The sequence below is a fragment of the Pan troglodytes genome, chromosome 23 (assembly GCF_028858775.2).
Source record: "Pan troglodytes isolate AG18354 chromosome 23, NHGRI_mPanTro3-v2.0_pri, whole genome shotgun sequence".
NCBI classification, from domain to species: domain Eukaryota; kingdom Metazoa; phylum Chordata; class Mammalia; order Primates; family Hominidae; genus Pan; species Pan troglodytes.
This window is the reverse complement of record NC_086016.1, coordinates 52,948,379-52,966,899: the sequence shown is the minus strand read 5'-3', so window position 1 is coordinate 52,966,899 and position 18,521 is coordinate 52,948,379. Positions and strand designations below refer to the sequence as shown.

The 18,521-nt window shown below is 58.4% G+C and overlaps 1 protein-coding gene across 2 annotated transcripts; it reads right to left on the bottom strand.

The window, feature by feature from the left end:
* Nucleotides 1-126: 126 nt before the first annotated feature.
* Nucleotides 127-18,498, bottom strand: LOC747584 (bifunctional peptidase and (3S)-lysyl hydroxylase JMJD7). 2 transcript variants are annotated; one of them, XM_054676135.2, is made up of 25 exons: nucleotides 18,379-18,496; nucleotides 13,407-13,560; nucleotides 13,077-13,330; nucleotides 12,656-12,712; nucleotides 12,056-12,151; nucleotides 11,748-11,824; nucleotides 8,063-8,135; nucleotides 7,623-7,759; nucleotides 7,378-7,509; nucleotides 7,190-7,230; nucleotides 7,012-7,054; nucleotides 6,714-6,768; nucleotides 6,336-6,466; nucleotides 6,003-6,092; nucleotides 5,694-5,728; nucleotides 4,464-4,599; nucleotides 3,668-3,804; nucleotides 3,211-3,433; nucleotides 2,961-3,078; nucleotides 2,507-2,644; nucleotides 2,235-2,339; nucleotides 1,900-2,079; nucleotides 1,455-1,621; nucleotides 768-954; nucleotides 127-642 (listed from the first exon to the last, which is right to left on the bottom strand). In XM_054676135.2, exons 1-25 carry the CDS (start codon nucleotides 18,440-18,442, stop codon nucleotides 431-433), a joined length of 3,042 nt encoding a protein of 1,013 aa, XP_054532110.1. In that variant the 5' UTR covers nucleotides 18,443-18,496; the 3' UTR covers nucleotides 127-430. The 2 variants fall into 2 exon arrangements, with proteins under 2 accessions (XP_054532110.1, XP_054532109.1); XM_054676134.2 differs by lacking the exons at nucleotides 127-642; nucleotides 768-954; nucleotides 1,455-1,621; ... (14 more) ...; nucleotides 7,623-7,759; nucleotides 8,063-8,135 and adding exons at nucleotides 10,712-11,231; nucleotides 11,359-11,518 and having other exon boundaries at nucleotides 18,379-18,498.
* Between the last annotated feature and the right edge of the window lie 23 nt (nucleotides 18,499-18,521).

Here is an 18,521-nt window from a genome sequence, read left to right as displayed (position 1 = left end):
GATGTGTGCAGAGAATGTGCTCTTCGGAGGAAGAACACTGATGAGCGAGCTCTGTACCAGCCCTTGCCATGTACAGCCCAGAGCCTAGAATGACATGGCCCTTCTCAGCAGTAATAACAGATGGTCTCAGCGCCTCACATTTGTATGAGTCTGTAACGTATCAAGTGCTCCAACTACTCAAGGTAGCGCAGAAGGGAAAACAGGCACAGGCCGGGGGGTTTTGGGTGATTACACAAATGGGCTTGGCCTCCTTACCCCACTGCAAACTGCTGAGGCGCAAGGGAGCTCCCAGCCCTCAGCCTGGACCCTGGGACAGTGCCACCTGAGCCCGAGGCTCTGAAGCACTGCGTGATGACAGTTCCCACCTGCAACTCAGCAGCCAGGGAATGAATGAGAGTTAGTTAGTTAGGGGTGGCAGGGGCCCCGGCCATCAGTGGGGCCTGCGCTGCTGCCTCCGCTGCACTGCCTGGCGCAGAGCCTCCAGCAGCTGCTCCTGGTTGTTGCAGACATTGTAATGTGTCAGGTGCAGCAGCTTGTCCACGTCCTCCTGGCTGTAGGTCACCTTCGTGTAGTGGTAGGGAGAGTCCGATGAAGACAGGTTCACCTCCCCAGCTGCCGCCTCCTCGGGTGGCCGCCGGACCCCTGTGGAGAGAGTGCAGCCTGGCATGGGGAACACGTTGTGGGGAAGACGGGTTTGGAGAGGCACAGGGGACAGAGGAGGTGTGGGGGACTGGGGCAGCAGGATGGGGAGGTGAACAGCAGCTCACCAGGGGCCGAGTACTCCCGGAAGGAGTCGCTGACCAGAGGAAAGTGCGGCACCACAGGGGCTCCGGGGCAGGTGGGGTGGGAGAAGGTGTGGCACTCCCGAGGCTGGAGCTGCTCTTCGGGGCTGGGCGAGATGGGCGGGAACGGGATCCCCTGCTCTTGGCAGAACCGGCCCAGGAGCTGCAACTGCTGCAGGGCAGGCAGAAGGGGCTTCAGAGGGACAGGGCCCCTGGCATCCTCAACACTGGGGCTGACGTAAGATGCACAGGACCTGGGGCTCAAATGCCAAAACGGTCTCCAGTGGGGCCTACGAAGCCAGTCGTTGGAAAAAACTCTCCACGCCTGACAGGCCTCGGTGGCAGCTCCTCTGGGGCTAGACGGAGCCGGGTTACTCCCAGCATTCCAGTTCTGACACTGGGAGCCAAAGCAGACTCAGCAGGTGGGCCCAGAGGCCCAGGACCACACCTCGCAGGTCAGTAAAGGGGACCCAGCTACCAGATACCAGGAGAACCTCGCCAGCTTCCCAACTTCCGGAAAAGAATGAGCTCCTCTGGTGGCAAATTAAGATTCCAGTGTCCCAGTCACAGCTCCTAAAGGAAGCTGAACCAGACACTGGACTCCGAAGCCCCTCTCTTCAGGGGACAGGGGCCACCCACCGCCTCCCTGGGGGGCTGCCCACCCTTCCCAACCTGGAAGGCTCCGTGGAGGTTGTAGTCCAATGACAGGATGAGGTCCACGTCCCGAGTGGGCTGCAGGAGGGGCAGGCAGCTGGTATTGAGGAGGTAGCCAACATCCAGCAGGCACAAGTGGGGCTCTGAGGGTGTCAGCTGGTTGGGGAGCCCATCCAGAGTGGTAGCTGGAAGGTTGGGGAGAGCAGCAATTGTCACAGATACCAAGGGTACCAGATTCCTGCTGGAAGGAGAGACTCTGGCCTCCGGTCCCTGCTGAACCAACACCCCCACAGCCCCGCAGGTGGGCCCTGGGTCCCCAAGACAAGGAGAAAAAGACCCCTGTTCCAAGTAGTCCAGGCAATCAAGCTCAAAGCAGGAGAATGGGAGTGGACCGTGAGGGGTATCTGGACTGGGGACTCAAGGCTCAGGTGGCCACAGGAGGACTTTGGAGAGAAGCAGGTACCTTTCCATGTGGAGAAGTGAGGATGCTGAAAGTAGTCTTTGTGGAAATGGAGGCCACGCAGGAAATTATGTGTGGCCTGGGCCAGTGGACGCCACGTCAGAAGATTGGTGAAAAACTCAGCTATCCTGCCGGCTGTTGAGGGTGGTTCTTCTATCTTCAGAAGGGGGACCTGCTCCTTGTCTACACAGGCAAGGTGGGGAAACAGGGACTCCTGCACCTTTATCCCCACCTTGGTGGTGACCCGGGAGGGGGAAGAGTTGTGAACCCCCCGCCCCCTGGTGCAGCCCCAGCTGGCTGCCCCTTGGCACCCTTATGAAGGGGGTCGGAGCACTTACCCAGGTTGGCCTGGTTCCTGACCCAGTGGTCCCAGAACTGGCTGGGCTCTGAGGCCCAGTATAAGCTGTCCTGGAGGTTGGCTGCATACAGGTTGCTCCAGATACCTGAAAGAGCAGCCATGAGGGAAGAGGGCCCCCGACTCTTGTCCCAACCCTACCCTTCCCCATGGCCAGTCCTGGCCCAGGAAACTCTTCTGACCGAGGCTGCCCTCTCACCCAGGACCCATTTTCCCTGCTCGGCCCAGCTTCCCCAGCCTGCCAGTGCCCCTCACCTTCTAAGAAGCAGATGCGGGACTCAGGAAGCCTCTTCATCAGCTGCCCCATAAAGAACTCGGAGCCAAAGAGCTCAGAGGGGATGAAGGCCCCGTACTTGGGGAAGCCGACCTCGTAGGGAGAGAACTCGCACCACTCTGTGAGGAGCCCACCCCTCAGCCTCGTGGTGCACAGCCCTTAGGCACCCACACCCCCACCCCGACCCAGGGTTTTGCTTTAGGGCAGCTGAGGACCAGGAGGCCCAGGCCTTGTGGCCTGGGCTTTGTGCATAGGACCTAAGGCCCCTGCCTCCTTCCCAAAGGGCTGAGGGACCCCGGTAGGGTGCCGGTCTCCAGAAAGCAAGGGACCTGGCTCAGGAGAGGTGGGTGTGACATCTGCAATCTGCACACAGGCCCCGTCTCCCCTTATTCCACCAACTGCAAGGGCACAGGTCTCAGCTCTTGGGCCACTCACCCCCAAATTCAAAAGTGATCAGGCTCTGCCCTTTGGTATTGAGGGCACAGTAGATGGGCAGAGGGTTCTGGCCATGACTCAGGGCCTCCCGTTGATCTGAGAGCTTGTGATCATGGGGCTGGGGAAAGATGCGTAGAACCTAAACCCACAGCGGCCTGGGTGCCCAGGGCCTTTCCCACCCTGCTGTCCAGCACCGAGCCCCAGCTCCAGCCCTTGCCCTGGCTCTGCCCCCAGGCCGCAGCCCCCGCACCTCATCATGCAGCAGCGCCTCGTTGATGAGGGCCCACAGGTTGGTGAAGCAGCTTGGGTAGCCCAAGCGGGCACGCTCAGCCAGCTCCTGCCGGTACCGCTGCAGCTGGCTGGGGGCCAGCACACCCAGCTTGTTCTTGGTCACCTGGGTCTTCAGCAACTCAGTGGGCCCTGCCAGGTCCTTCTGAGACCACTCTGTGTCCTCATAAAGGTTGGCCAAGGCCCTGGGAAAAGCCAAAGCCAGAGGGCTGTCACTGAAGGACCCCGTCTAGACCCCACGTGCCCCGGGCTTTCTAGGACAATGGCCTGGCAGGGACCTTCCCAGGGTCCCCTTGAGCACGTTTCTCCCTGGCACATTCATTCTCCCAGCCCTTCTAGTTTTCTCAGAGGCCTAGGAGAACCCTGGCACCAGTACCCCCTGCCACACAGGGTCCAGCATCAGCCTGCCCCCAGCTCACCAGGTGGAGCCCGAGGCCCCGGTGATGTAGGAGACGCAATCCAAGAGGCCCAGCTCCTTCAGGCCAGCCAGCTGCCCATACAGGGAAGTCATTGCCCGGATCCCACCACCAGTGGCCATAATAGCTACCACTGGGATCTGGAAAAGAAGAGAGCCAGGCCTGTAGAGGCCCTAGGGATGGGGAAGGCCAAGTCACAGGAAGAAGAGGTAGCAGGTCAAGTGGCCACCCAGCCCACAGCTAAGGCCTGATCACAGGTCTTGGGACCAGTTCTGAGTCAGCCCTGGGGGCCAGAAACAGCCTTTTGAGTGCCCAGCTCCTCCAGTCCTAAGGGCTCCAGGAAAAAATGGCCCAGGCAAGTTCTGAGCCTCATCTCCTTGCCCTCAGCCCCCGAGCCTGATGCTCACTTTCTGGAAGCCCCAGGGCCTGCCTCAAAATTTTCCCAAATTGCCATCACTCCCCCAGGAGATGGCCCAGGCTAATATGAACCTCCTGAAGCACCCTGGGCCAACAGGCCTCATACCAGATATCTGTCTCCCTCCTCAGACAGGCTAGGCTGAGAACCAAGAAACAGAGTAGGAAAGCCAGCCCCATGAGGTAGCTCCCATGTGGGCTCCAGGTGCCTCAAGCAACACTCTGCCTGTACCAAGTCCCTGCTAACACCAGGTGAGAGGAAGCAGGGTGGGGACAGGCAGCTACGAGCTCTGGTCTAGATCGGGGACAAGCAGCTCCAGTGTTCAGCACCAGGAGCTAGGCCCAAGCAAGCCCGGGGACACCCCATCCAGCCCAGCCCCCAAACCTCATCCTCCTGCACGTCTCCATCCAGCTGCAGGGCCTGCCTCAAGGCCGCGGCCACCACCTGCTTCCTCCTGCTCAGGAAGGCCTGCTCCTCTGCACAGGGCCGGAAGCCCAGTCGCATGGCCAGCTCCCTCAGTCTGGCCGGGGAAGGAAGAGACTGTGAGACAGCTCTCAACCCTCCCCAGAGAATGGAAAGCCAGGTCTGCCTCACCTGTAATACCTACTGCCCTCCCTCTTCTCCCCAACCCTCAATGCCACTCCCGTGTCACAAGACTGAAGTTTGACACCTGGGGAGAGTGTGTCCATGTGGACATGCTTGGGAATGCAGCAAAGCAGACTGGCAGGACCCAGAATGCCGTGGCCGAAAGAGGCTGCTTGGGGTCCCAGGTGCAGACAGGCCCCCAGGCAGGCCCCATACCATAGATCCCCCCCTCCAAGTCTCGTGTTCTGTCCCTTACCCACGGAGTTCAAAGCACTTTGGGAGGCTGAGGCAGGCATATAACTTGAGGCCAGGACCAGCCTGGCCAATGTGGGGAAACCCCGTCTCCACTAAAAATACAAAAATTAGTTGGGTGTGGTGGTGGGCACCCATAATCCCAGCTACTCGGGAGGCTGAGGCAGGAGAATCGCTTGAACCCCAGGGGCGGAGGTTGCAGTGAGCCAAGATCGTGCCATTGCACTCCAGCCTGGGCGACAGAGAGAGACTCCGTCTCAAAAAAAAAAAAAAAAAGGGCAGGGGGCAGGGCAGAAAAGGACCAATAATCCTGTGTCTGTGAGGTGAGAAGCCACTCTCTCAAGACAGAGGGCCAGGGTGGGCGACAACTCTACGAAGATCATTTAAGGTCCAGCCATAACAGCTTCCACCCAAAAGGGCGCAATTTCCCCTCTTCTCTCCCTTGGTTTTCCTGCCCTCTCTGCGCCCCAAACCATGTTACCATTTTCCATCCTCGCCTCCCTGCGTTTTCCAGCCAAACATTTATCAAGTGCTCCCCAGGTGCCTGGCACTGGGCCGGTCACTCACCCCTCTGACCATAGGTGCTAAGACTCCTCCCAGTACTCCTCCCGGTACTTCGTGCCCCCCCGAGCGCAAGCCTGAGCCCCTTCAGGGAGCATGAGGATGAGGGGCGGCTGTTTCTCCCCCTCACTCCTCCAGGCCTCCTCCAGGCCTCCTCCAGCCCCGCGCCCTGGTTGTTTTCCAGGGCCTTGCCCAGTCCCCAGCCAGGCCTCTCACCCTGCTTCTTTTTTCAGCTCCACTCTCATCAGGGGCTCCTGAAAACCGTGAAGGCCCCAGTCACAAAAGGTCGGCCACCTCCACCCAGCTCTGGTCCTCTTACCCTGATCCCCGGCGCACCACCCCCGCCCCGCCACTGTCTCCACAGGCGCCAGGCCTGAAGCAGGGATGCTCAGAGGACACTCCCCAAAGAGCCTGGCCCCAGCACCTGCTCAGGGTGTGACCCACGGAGAAGCGGGAAGCAGGCCCCTCCCTTTGTGGCCTGGGTCCCAGCCCCATCCAGGTACCTTGCTTCCTTCCCTGGGAGGCCAGTTCCTGGGACGTGGGGAAGACAAGCCTCACCACTTGACCAGAGGGCAGGGCACTCAGGGGCACCTTTAGTTGCTCCTCGGGGGCATCCTGCAGGGGACAAAGAATGGAGACCTAAGAATCTTTACGCTTCCACTCCTAGCAAAGACCTCACCAAACTCCCACCGGCAGCCATAGAGGTCTGGGAGGGATGGGAAGGGGAGGCCAGCATGGGCCCACACATGCTGCCAGGGTGCCCACTCTGCCAGGTGGAGCAGAGGTCAGACTGGGAGGAGGTGCAGAGGGAGGGAGGAAGTTCTGGGGGCCCCACCTCGAGGGAGCGAGGCACACTACCTGCAGGTGAATACTCAGTTCCTGCTCCCAGCAGGCTGGGCAGTGGAAGCGGAAGGTGCCAGTGCCCACAGAGGCCTCCTGTGGACCCTCACAGGACCCAGGAACCACAAGCTGAACTCTGTGCTCTGCGGCTGGAAACAGGAACCAGAGCAGAGAGGCTGGGGACGGTATCTCTGCCCACAGAACCCATCTTGCTGCGTGGCCTGGAGGGCACCTCCCTCTCCCTGCTGAAATGGTCTGGTGGAGATGGATCCCCCACCACGGTCCCCCGAGAAGGCCTAAGGGGAAAGCTCAGGCCCCAGGGAGAATTGTCCAATGCTTAAAGGGGGAAGACAAGAGCTGAGAGCCAGGGGCTATCCCAGTGGGTTGGGGACTCACACTTCTGGTCTCCTGTCTCCTCCAGTTGAACGTGCAAGCAGGAGAGCTCCCAGGCCTGAGTCATGAAGACAGCCCCTCAGACACTAACCCCACCCCCCATTCAGGGACCCCACCCTCGCAGCACCCTGGCTGCTGCTGGTCTGCACTTCATTACCTGGGCCCTTGAGATTGTATTCCCTTAACAAACTGAAATCCCAGGGTCCCCAGGCTGAGGCAGCGGTGGGCCTGTACCTCAAGTCGCTGGCATGAGGGAGTCCCGGGGACCCCAGACTTCCTCCCAGAGCACTGGCACACTCACCACCAGAACGCCATTGCTGACGAGCCACTCGCCACGGTCAGCCCTGGAAAGAGCCCCCAGAGCCCCCTTAGCAGGAGTCCAGGTTCCCACCCCACAGAGACCTGGGCATCCCCCAGGCACTAGTGCTGTCCTTCCCACACGGCACTCCCACCCAAACTGCCCCAGGCCCCTGACTCACAGACTCTGCAGGCAAAATTCAACTTCCAGGCGCCCCTCACCCTGGGAAGAGAGCCAGAAGTAAGTTAGAAAGGGTCAGAAGGAGTGCACATATGTCAGTGAGTATGAGACATGCGTGTGTGTGCATGTGTGCGCGTGGAGATTTCAACCCAGACACCAGCTAGGGCTGCCGTGGAAACACCGCCTTGCCTGAGGGCTCAGTGAGAAGCTCTCACGCCGGAACTCCCCAGCCCGCAGAGTCCCCGCATCAAACAGTACTGACGACACAGGGTCATCTCCGGTCACCAGGTCCCGGTCAAAGACTTTCAGTTCCATGACATTCTGGAGGGGAAAAGAGTGACAGGGCTGCAGGAGGGAGGGGACAGAAAGGTGAGCAGGGCAGCGGCAGTGGCTGGCGAGGATGTGGGTAGAGGCAGCGCTGATGCCTGGCCCGCCTTGAGCTGCCTGTGGATCCTGAAGTGAAAGCTCTGGTTCCAAACAGGGCTGCTGCTGTTCTTGACCGTGCGTGTCTGGAGCCTGTGGCTGCAGGCCATGGGCAGCCAGAGAGTCACGTAGCAGTCAGAGGGGGTCACTGCAGGAAGGAACAAGTGCCCAGCGGTGGACAAGAGCCCTTCCCAGCCGCCCAGACCCACTTCCTTCCATCACCTAGAGCCCCATGTGGGTTAAGACTGAGGGGGAGGGGAAGTGGGGGGAAGTGGGGGCCAGAGGCAGAGCCCCAGCTGCCACCTTCCACCCAGAAGCTCCTCTCAGCTCCCTCCTGTAGGCCCTGCCCACCGGCCCACCCGCCTCCACCAAATCCAGCCACAGCACCCTCCTCCTCAGCACCCTCCTCCTCCCTCAGCCCAGCACAGGGGCCAGGGCGGTGCGCACTCACCTAGGTCCTTAGAGGGTAGGCGATGGGCCTGCAGGACACGAACCGTGAGCAGGCAGGTCCTGGACACCTCTGCCTGCAGAGGTGGGAGAGGGGAGACCTGCTACGGGCTGATGAAGCCAAGGGTGACAGGGGCCACAAAGGAGGCTGGAGCAGTGCCTCAAGGCCTAATCCTGAACCCCAGGCCCATCCTCCATCTCATCAGAATCCTGAATCCACAAGAGGAGACATGATATCTCCATCACGACGCCTGCCAGCACTTACACAATGCTCTGCGCCGGCTCTGGGCCAAGGGCTTTGCATACATTAACTCATTTATCGCACAACCACCTTATGCACAGATACTATTTACGATGGCCCACTCCACAAGGAAACTGAGGCACAGAGAAGCAGTCACTTGCCTGAGGTCCACAATTGGGGTTGGAGCCCGGGCAGGCTGGCTCCAGATTTATGCCTCACACAGACCTGCTTCCACCTTCTCGGGCTAGTATCCTTTAGGCTCTCCACCCCACATCCCCAGCCCACACCCCAGCTAAGCAGCTTTCCGGCTGGTCTTGGGTGGCAGGGGACATAAGCTATCGAGGGAGGGGAAGTAGCACATCAGGGCCTTGGGCCCCAGGCTGAGCTGCTCTCGTACCCTCCCTCCACCCCGGTCAGAAGAGCATCCTGGAAATGGGCTCTCTCCTGGGCAGGGGAGGTGGCTCCTAGCTCAGACCCCTCACAGGCTGTCATGTCCTCCAGGTCCTGCCAGGTCAGGCTGAAGATGGTCCCCCGGTAGCTCCCTCCAAACCCATGCCCCTGGTTCTGGGAATGCAGCCTGGCAGGCGCACCGGGACCAGGGAAGCCTGTGCCAACTGCTTCCTTTCGGCCTTCCACCTGCCTCCGCAAGGACCCTAACAGGTCAAGTCCAGGGAGCAACCAGGTCCAGGGCAGTGCTGGAGGGCCTCATCCACCAGGGTCAGCCCAGGGCCCTCACACTCCAGGCAACTGAGTCAGAGGAGCATGGAGGAGCCACTTGCTTCCAGGGCCTCAGGGCGGCAGCTGGGAGCCTCTGAGTCTCCAGGGCCCAAATCTATGGTGCCAGGGAGCTCTGCCAGGAGCCCGTTCCCAGGACAGAAAACACTCAGGACGGATCCCTCATCCCCAAGCCTCCTTCTCCCCTGGCTTCTGCCCACTACCCTGGTCTTGTGGTCAATAAACTCCCCTCCCTACCCCTGGAGAAGACCACAGCTCCCATAAGAAACATATTAACTAGGCCCCAGGTAGAGACCAGGGGTCCCAGTAGGGACCCAGGGCCCTGCCAGGCCTTACCACAGCCATGAGACTGAGTCCTCAGGAGCAGGAATGATGGGGCAGTGGCCACAGGATCAAGGACTGTCAGCTTTCTAACCCAGAGCCAGGGATGTGATGTCCCAATTGGTCCCAAGTCCCTCCTACCCGCCGCCTCTGCTCCACCTAAGCTCCACACCCACTCCTGAACCAGCCACCTGTCCAGGAAATGAGGCACCCTAAGCCTATACTAGAGCTCCTGATACCTCTGTGGCACTCGCCAGCCTTTACCAGCTGGGCCTGCCCCACCCAGCCCTGCAATCCCAGCCTGGAGAGCTTGCTGCCAGGGGCTGAGCAGAAGGAAAGCAGGGGTGAGTCCCAGAACAGCAGCCAAGGGAAGAGTGGAGTTCCCTGTCACAGGCCTTTCGCAACTCTGGCACCTGTTGGACAGGAATGCCCAGTCTTGATGGCAGGGCTCCACCAATCTGAGATGAACACCCGGGCCCCCTCACAACAGGCAGGGGAGTGGCTGTCACATAAAACAGCCCTTGAAAGCTAGGGGCTGAGTGGCCAGGGATGAGGCCTGTGGGTTGGCACTCAGGGGCAGGGGGTTCTTCTGCCTCCAGGGCATGGTTTGTGGGGGGGTCAGCGTGTGGAGACCAACTCTTTCCTCAGAGGGACAGCCCCAGGAGAGGCGGGGGCTTCCGTCCCTTCCTGCCTGTGCCTGTTATGGGAGAAACAGGGGTTATCCCCAGGGCACCAGGTCCCACCTGCTGCCCCTGAACTGGGGGAGGACAGTAACCATAGGAGAGCTAGGAATAGCTCTCAAGGTCCTGGGCCAAAGAGGTCCGGACCAGAGAGCTACAAGACTCAGGTCTGCTTCTTGTCCCAGGGAGGGGCTGCGGTGGCTCTCATGGACAGCGGGACTTGGGCAGCGGACGGCTCTTTGGGCCCAGGCTGGGATCCAGCCCTCACCCCCAGTGAAGGTCACCCTGAAGTTTTTACCTGAACCTTCAGGCCCTCCTTAGACCACAGAAGGCAACTTCAAGAGGGAGGATCAGAACATACGACTCATAAGCCAGGCGCAGTGGCTCACACCTGTAATCCCAGCACTTTTGGGAGGCCGAGGCAGGTGGATCACGAGGTCAGGAGATCAAGACCATACTGGCTAACACGGTGAAACCCCGTCTCTCCTAAAAATACAAAAAAATTAGCCGGGCATGGTGGCACGCACCTGTAGTCCCAGCTACTTGGGAGGCTGAGGCAGAATAGTGTGAACCTGGGAGGCGGAGCTTGCAGTGAGCTGACATCACACCACTGCACTCCAGCCTGGGTGACAGAGCGAGACCCCATCTTAAAAAAAAAAAAAAAAAAAAAAGGACGTACGACTCACAGCTACCTTTTATTCAACATGTCCTGTGTGCCAGCTCCATGCTGGTCCTCATAGACATCATCTCCAAGCCCACAACAGCCCCGTGAGGTACAGCCATTATTATCTCTTTACTGACAGGACACCAATGTCCGAGACGCAGTGACTCGCCCAACATCACAGCGCTGGGGAGAGGTGCCGCTGCACCTGATCCCCACTCTGCTCACCTGTGTGGCAACTTCCTGAGAACCCTCACCCAGACCTGCCTGGCACCTTGAGTCCTTATAACCACATTCCAAGATCCTCCACAGCTGATCTCAAGCCATGCTGGACCCGGGGCCAGCAGCCAGCATGCACACTCCAGGCTCTCTCGAGAATTGACCCGGCCAGGGAGGGGCTGGCCCTGTCCCCCGAGGCGTGCTTGGTCGTGTTCACCAGCGCTCCATCAGTCAAGGCCTGAAGCCTTGGTGAGGGAGTCGAGCAGCTGGAAGTAACTATACTTGAGGTCGTATTCCATGTCATACCAGAAATTCACTGTGGGAAGAACGGGGATCTGAGCATGAAGATCCCTCTTCTGACCCAGAGCCTCCCAAGCCTCCCCCCAGAGGCCCTGCTGGACCTTGGCAGGGCCTGTCCCCAGGCGGCCTGGGCAACTCCTCACCTGCGATGCAGCCCTGGGACTGCTGGACGCGGTGGAACCACAGAGCCGGCAGACAGAGCATCTCACCGGCCCGCACCGTGCAGCGAAGGGCCTGGGCCTGACTGTAACTAGGGTATCGTGCTAGGTCTGGCGCCAAGGGGTCCAGTGGGATCCAGGGCACCTGGGAACACATCAGATGCCAGGGAGCAGCCCCGCAGACCCCCCAGGACTTCAGGCTCTGTCCCTTCCAAAGGTCAACACCACAGGCCCTGCTTGGCTCAGCACTGAAAGGCCTCAGACTTAGGGACTTTTCAGAGCAAGGTGCCACCTCCCCAGATCTTTTGCGCCTGCTCTTCAGAGTCAGGCTTCTGCCCTTCTCCCTCCCTAGAGCCCAAGAACAGGACAGACACCTTCTCCATGGCCTCTTCATCCACCACCTTAAAGGTGCCCTCTTCAGTTGGCTGGTAGGTTGCCGGCGTGTACAGCTCTGGAGCCCAAGGGAGAAGGGTGTGGGGGAATTGCAAACAGCCTGGAACTTGCCAGACCCTCCTCCACCCCAGCCAGCCCTGGGCAGGGGCAAGGGGATCAGGGGCCCTGGTGCACTGGGGATGCCACAGCCACACCTCAGGCCTGGGAACTGGCCTCCCAGGCTCTTGCTGCCTCCCTCCCCCTTGGGCCAGCTGTTCCCCAGCCCCTCCCTGCAGGCCACATCCCCTACCATAGGGGATGAAGGGCCGGTCGCTGGGCGGATGCAACAGGAAATGCTTCTCTCCTGAGACCACGCAGTAGAGGTTCTCATAGTGGTCCTTGTGCACTGCCAACAGAAAGAAGGCCCGGGGGGCAGGGTATGGAGGGCAGGGGCACGGGAGGAGGCAAACCATCATGCTGAGAGCCCTGCACCCCAAGACGGCCTACGACAAAAGAGAAGCACACACAGAGCCAGTGGGCTGGAGATGCCAGGGGCTCTGATGGGCATTCTGGAACTCTGCCTACCAGGGACCTGATGCTCACCAGGCCCTGGACTCCTCTTCAACAAGAGGGGAAGTTCTCCTACACTTACCCCCTGGCCCAGCGGGCCTTCAGGGAGGTTTCTTTGGGTCTAGAAGAAACAATGCACCCGCCCCCAATGCCATGGGTCCATTCCCCGACCTCAGCTGTCAGGGGAAACCCTCTGTGGTGCCCGAGTCCTAGAAGCCAAAAGAAATCTTAGAGAACAGCCCAACCTCCACCCAGGGCCATCCCTCCACTCCTGGCCTCGTCTTCCCTCCCTCTGCCCCAACCTGCTCCTTCCCCACCTTTGTATTCCCCTTACACCTACAAGAAGTCACCGCAGCCGCCTCCCCCAGCCAGAAGTTCACAGCATCGGGCATCTTTCCTGCAGGGCAGAAGGCAGAGAGCAAGTTAGGAAGGCCAGGCTGGGGAAAGCTGCCATCCAGTGATGCCAGAGCCAAAACCTGGGTGAGCACAGAAGAATCCCAAGAAAGGGGTCAGGGAGAAGAGGCAGAGGTTGGGAAATCTTGGGGAAGGGGTCCTCCCTCCCTGGGGCAGAAGGAAGGACAACAATCTTTGGCAGTTCATCTATGATTAAGTCAAGGCCTGGGAATGTATTTAGTGAGCTGCACCAGATGCTGACAGGACCAAGCCCATAGGCCAGGTCATCACCTAAGGGCAAACAGGCTGACCCCCCTCCTTCCCATATCTTCCCTGTCCAGGGCCAGGACCACCCCACCTCCACTCACCCAGGGCTTCGGAGGCCCAGGGCACATGGGATTCCAGATCAGGCAGCAGCTGGGGCAGCTCGGTGGGCAGGTTGGAGCACTGCTTCTGCACATAGAGGACTCCAGGGTGCTGGGCCCGGCCCTCCAGCACATCCAGCACGAAGCTCAGGGGCAGGCGGCGCTCAGCTGGCATCATGAAGCGATCCCCTCTCACGGCATCCGCGTAACCATCTGGGGTCACGGCCACACTCACCTCTGTGGAGCCCACTGTGGCTCTAGAGGAATGGACACTCAGCCCATGCCCAGATGCCAGTAATCACTGCTCACACCTGACCCCAGGGCAGCTCCCACCTGAAATAGAGGAGGGACCACTTCTGGAGGGCCGGCCAGTGCTGCAGAGTGTTCCGGATGATGCACGGCCTGTTGGGGCAGACCCAGTCCCGGCAGAAGTGGAGCGGAGTTGGGGGTTTGTCCAGGTAGGGCACAGCAAGAGGCACGCAGAGCTCTGAGAGAAAGAAGAAGACAGGGGATGGAAGGGCTGATGTCTGCAGCACCCAGTCCCTGCCCAAGAGATGCCATCCCTGGAAAGGCCGTGCTGTGTCACTGGGAAATGCTCGTTGGTGACCAAAGGACCCTGGACAACCAGTAATAGAAAGATGAGGACGGAAAAATGAAAGCAGAAAGCATCATGCACACACACCCGCATGGGCCCCGACCATCCACGGGGCCAGAGGCTGCTACCCAGCCCATAAGCCAAATCCCCTGTGGGGCTGTGTCTGCACAGTGGACCCTATGCCTTCCCACCCTGGAGAGGCCAGCCTCCTAGCATCTACCAGGAAAGGCCACCATGAAAGTGGCATTGGGAGCTCCAGAATGAGTAAGGCTGAGGCCCCATGGCCACGGGCTATTCTGGGTGTTGTGTGGCTCTGGGAAGCCCCCTTTAACAGTGACATTTACTGAGCACCAGGAATGTGCTCAGAACTTGGCTTGGCTAATCTGGGGCTATCAGGGATGACACAATCATCATCTTAAGAAATTTACAACCTTCTTACCCGGGAAGACAAACTACCAGATGACACCAATGGAGGAAAAGGAAGGGCTCGGCTATGGTTTGGGTCCTGCTGAACAGCATCACCATCTCCAGACACCCAGGGCCACCACGTACACTTCGGCAGGCTGCGTGGTGTGCCACCTGCGCAGGGGTCTACAGTGGCCCTGTGTCACCTCTAATCAAAATCTTTTTGACTCAGCTTTCTCCTTCACTCCCGTCATCCTACTGGTTGGCTCTGAGTCCTGTTGATTCTGTCTCCTATGTCTCTCAAACCCACCGTCTCCTCTCCTCCGCTGGCATCCACATTCCAGCTACCTCCTTTGGGTCCTCACTCAATTATCACATTGATAAGACTTCCTTCTCCGACTATACTTTCTAAATTTATAATCTGTCCCCCTGCCGCAAATCTTTATATTCCTTTCCGTATTTTTTCTCGTTAGCATTCATCACCATCTGACATGCTATATATTTTAGGGCTAGACGTGGTGGCTCATGTCTGTAATCCCAGCACTTTGGGAGGCAGAGGCAGGAGGATTGCTGAGGCCGGGAGGTCAAGACCAGCCTTGGTAACGTAGGGAGACCCCATCTCTACAAAAAAATTAAAAATTAACTGGACATGGTGGCATGCACCTATACTCCTAGCTACACTAGAGGCTGAAGCCAGAGGATCACTTGAGTCCAAGAGGTAGAGGCTGCAATGAGCTATCATCATGCCACTGCACTCCAGCCTGGGTGACAGAGCAAGACTTTATCTCAAAAAAAAAAAAAAAAAAAAATGAGTGTGGGGTTTGGCCACTGCGCACAGCTAGGCATGTGGGCTGCGGTGGGGCAGGCAGCTTCAGGTGCCAACACAGGCGCTGGTTTCCTGCAAGGCTGCAGCTAGACCAGGTGTACCATAAGCAGCTTCCACAGCTGACACTGGGAAGCATGGTGGTGCCTGGAAGCTTGCAGATACCAGGAACCGCAGAGCCCTAAAGAGGGTGTCAGAACCCCAGCTTGGGGAGCTCCTGGGTCTGGACTCCCCAAAGGGCCGCAGCTCTTCTTTCCTTCTGGTCACCCACAATGTGGCCAGCAAGACGCATGGTTCAGCCCTCTTCATGTTACAGCTCTTTTCGCCCTGCCACTCAGCAGGTCCCAATTCTTGTCCTGCATCCAGGAAGAATGAGGTACACACAGACAAGCAGAGGGTAAACAAGACAAAGAGGAGCTTTACTGAGCCATAGAATAGCTCAGAGGAGACCCACAGTGGGCAGCTCCTCCCCGCAGCTGGTTGTCCCATCGTCTCTTCTGGTCTGGCTGAGTCAGGGGCTTTTTATGGGTCTCACAGGGGAGGACGTACATGCCTATTGGTCCATGGGCAGCCACGGGTGGGCCGGAAAAAGCACCAAAAGTTCCCATTCCGGTCCATGGAACCGGCAGCCCAGCCCCCAGGCTTCAGGCCTTCCCTGGCTTGAAGGTCGGGCTTCACCGGGACCCGCCACCTTCCACCCAGGAACCTGTCTGCCTCTTGCCACCATTCACGGCACCCAAGCTGTTTGTGCCAAGGGGTGCCTGCAGGCCAGCACTGAGCTGCCCTCAGCCCCTCTTGGCCTCCCTCCCATGCTCGTTGGCACCCAAAGGCCAGAGGGGGCCAAGGAGGCAGGGGGCTGGTGTGTCAGCACTGCAATAGCACCCAGGCTCGGCCTCAACTTTGCTCCATGATCTGAGCAGGTGCTGACAGTGAGGAGAAGCCAGACAGCAGGATCAGGCACTTCCAAGCCTGCGGCAGCAGGAAGGGGCCTTCCTGGGTCCCCAAAAGTGCAGACATGCCTGGGTCCACAGCTGCAGCTTGGGAGGCTGCAGCTGCATCTAGGAGAGTGGGGCTCCTGCCTGCTCCTGGCTCCCAAGAGCACAGGGGTGCCTGAGTTGCAGTCCTGGCTTGGGTGGCTGTAATTGCGTCTAGGGAGCTCCCACTCTACCAACTTGGAAGGGGTGGGGCTCCCATTGTCCCCAGTTCCCGCCAGCTCTGTGGAACATGTGGCCCCAGCTGCCTCTCCTCTTCGCATTTTCCCCACAGCGGTGGCGGGCAAGGTGCATATGGCATGGCAGCTCTGACCACCCCAAACAAATGAGCCTAGTAGTCCTGTGTTCCGGAAACAGTGAAGAAGCCAGTTTGCAGGAGCAGGGTCTTTGTGCACATGTGTGAGTATTTTTGTACTCACAAGTACAAGTCCCTACAAGTCCCAGTTGCACCTTTGGCAGGGTGCTCGCAGGCTTCTGGGATGTGGCAGGGAGCGAGGTTCAGGCTGCAGCAGAGGGTCTGGGCTTAGGAGCAGGTCCTGCCCAGCCATGTGAGGGTGGGGGTGGTGCAGTCGGCTGCCTCGGGGATGCAGGGAACAGGGGACTCACTACCACCACTGCTGCTCCCAGAGCCGCTTCTGCTGCCCGACTTGTGCCTCCCCACTGCAGCCAGCATGATGACAGCATCTGCTTCAAACTGCCCGCCACTGTCATCAAAACTACTGGACTCAAACAATCCTCTTGCCTCAGGAGGTGGGACTACAGGCACATGCCACCACACGATGGTGTCTCACTATGTTGCCCACGCTGGTCTTGAACTCCTGGCCTCAAGAGATGCCTCCCACCTTGGTCTCCTGAAGTGCTAGGATTACAGGCGTGAGTCCTGCACACAGCCCGGGATTCTGAAAATGCATGGAAACTGCCATTTTTTCACCCTTTGGACTTCTGCAATTAGGGATTTGTTTTACTTGCTCACCATTTCCTTTAGAGAATGGCTGCTTTCCTCTCCTGGGGCTTCCAAGTGAGAAAATTTCAAAAGGGATCCAAACAATTGCTTTGACCCCATAACTCTGCTAAGAATTTAACAAGGCCGGGAGCAGTGGCTTATGTGTTCCATGGCGTTCCAAAACTTTGGAATGCTGAGGTGGAAGGATTGTTTGAGGAATCTGAGACCAGCCTTGTCTCTACTAAAATTCAAAAAAATTAGCCAGGCGTGGTGGCGCATGCCTGTAGTCTCAGCTACTCCCAGGTGCTGAAGCAGGAGGATCTCTTGAACCTGGGAGGTCGAGGTGCAGCGAGCTATGATTGTGCCACTGCACTCCAGCCTGTGTGACACAGTAAGACCCTGTCTCAAAAAATATAAAGAATTTAACCAACAAACATACTCACACATGTGCAGAAAACGCTGCTCCTGCAGACTGGCTTCTTCACTGTTTCCTAAACACAACAGGCACACTCCCACAGAGGGCTTTGCCTGCACTTACCTTCTAACCTACTTCTTCTACTCTACAATGTACTCATTCAGTACACCTGTGGTTAATTGTCCACCTTCTCACTTAGAATGTAACAGGACATAGACTGTAAAAGACAGATTTGTTTTGTTCAGTGATGTATCTCAAACACACTGAACAGAGCCTGGCACACAGAGATGCTGAATAAGTATTTGTTAAATCAATCCTCAAAGTATTCGTTGCAGCATTATTGAAAACAACGGATTGGACATGACCTAAATGACTAAGTGAATACAGCACTAGCACACAGACGTGAAAAAGACTGAGGTAGAGGAATGTGAAATGATCTCCAAGATACACGGTGCAGAAGAGTGTGTTTAGCAGGCTACTATTTGTACAAAAAAAGGGTAAAAAGTCGTGTGTGCACGGATATAAACAATCTTTCTGTAAGAATGCAAACTGGGGCTGGGAGGGAACCTCGCTTCATTTACATTGCGTACCATTGTATATTACATACCCATCACATACACATGAGCCTGTGTTGCTGTTCAGTGGTAAGAAATCATTTAAAAATAGAAAAAAGAAGGAAGGAGGGAAGAGAGAAAGAAAGAAAAGGAATAAAAACCAAGCAGAGGAAGAGCCAGGGACCATTTGGTCAGCCTGCAATCCTCCCAAAGTGCGACAAGGGAGTTGAGGTCGGAGGCGGCGCACGTGGGGGAGGAATCCGACCACCACCTGTGTGCCTTCGATGAGCTTTCAACAACGGCAACAGCAGGCTGCTCAAGACTGTAGGAAACACAGGGCTTCGCCGCGACCACGGTCAAGACGGCACCGGGCCTTGGGAATAACGTGAACAGAATCACCCAGGAAGCCGCGGAAGCGCGCGAACACGGGAGAAGGGAAGCAGGTTGCCACAGAAGAGCAACCCGAGCGGGGCCTCGGGGCAGTCGCACACACGAGGTTCCGAGCCCCCGGTGTCAGCGGCATCCCAGGGCCCCTCCCGTGTTCGGAAATCGCCGCAGCCTGTGGGAGAGCCACTCACCCCTCGCAGCGGCCGGGAATTCTCGTAACTCGCTCCGCGCGGCTTCCAAAGCCGCCTCCGCCATGGCTGCGTCAGCGCCGGCCGAGACCCCGCCTTTCCCCGACGCCCCGCCGCAGGCCACACCCCCAGCACTCGCCCCGCCC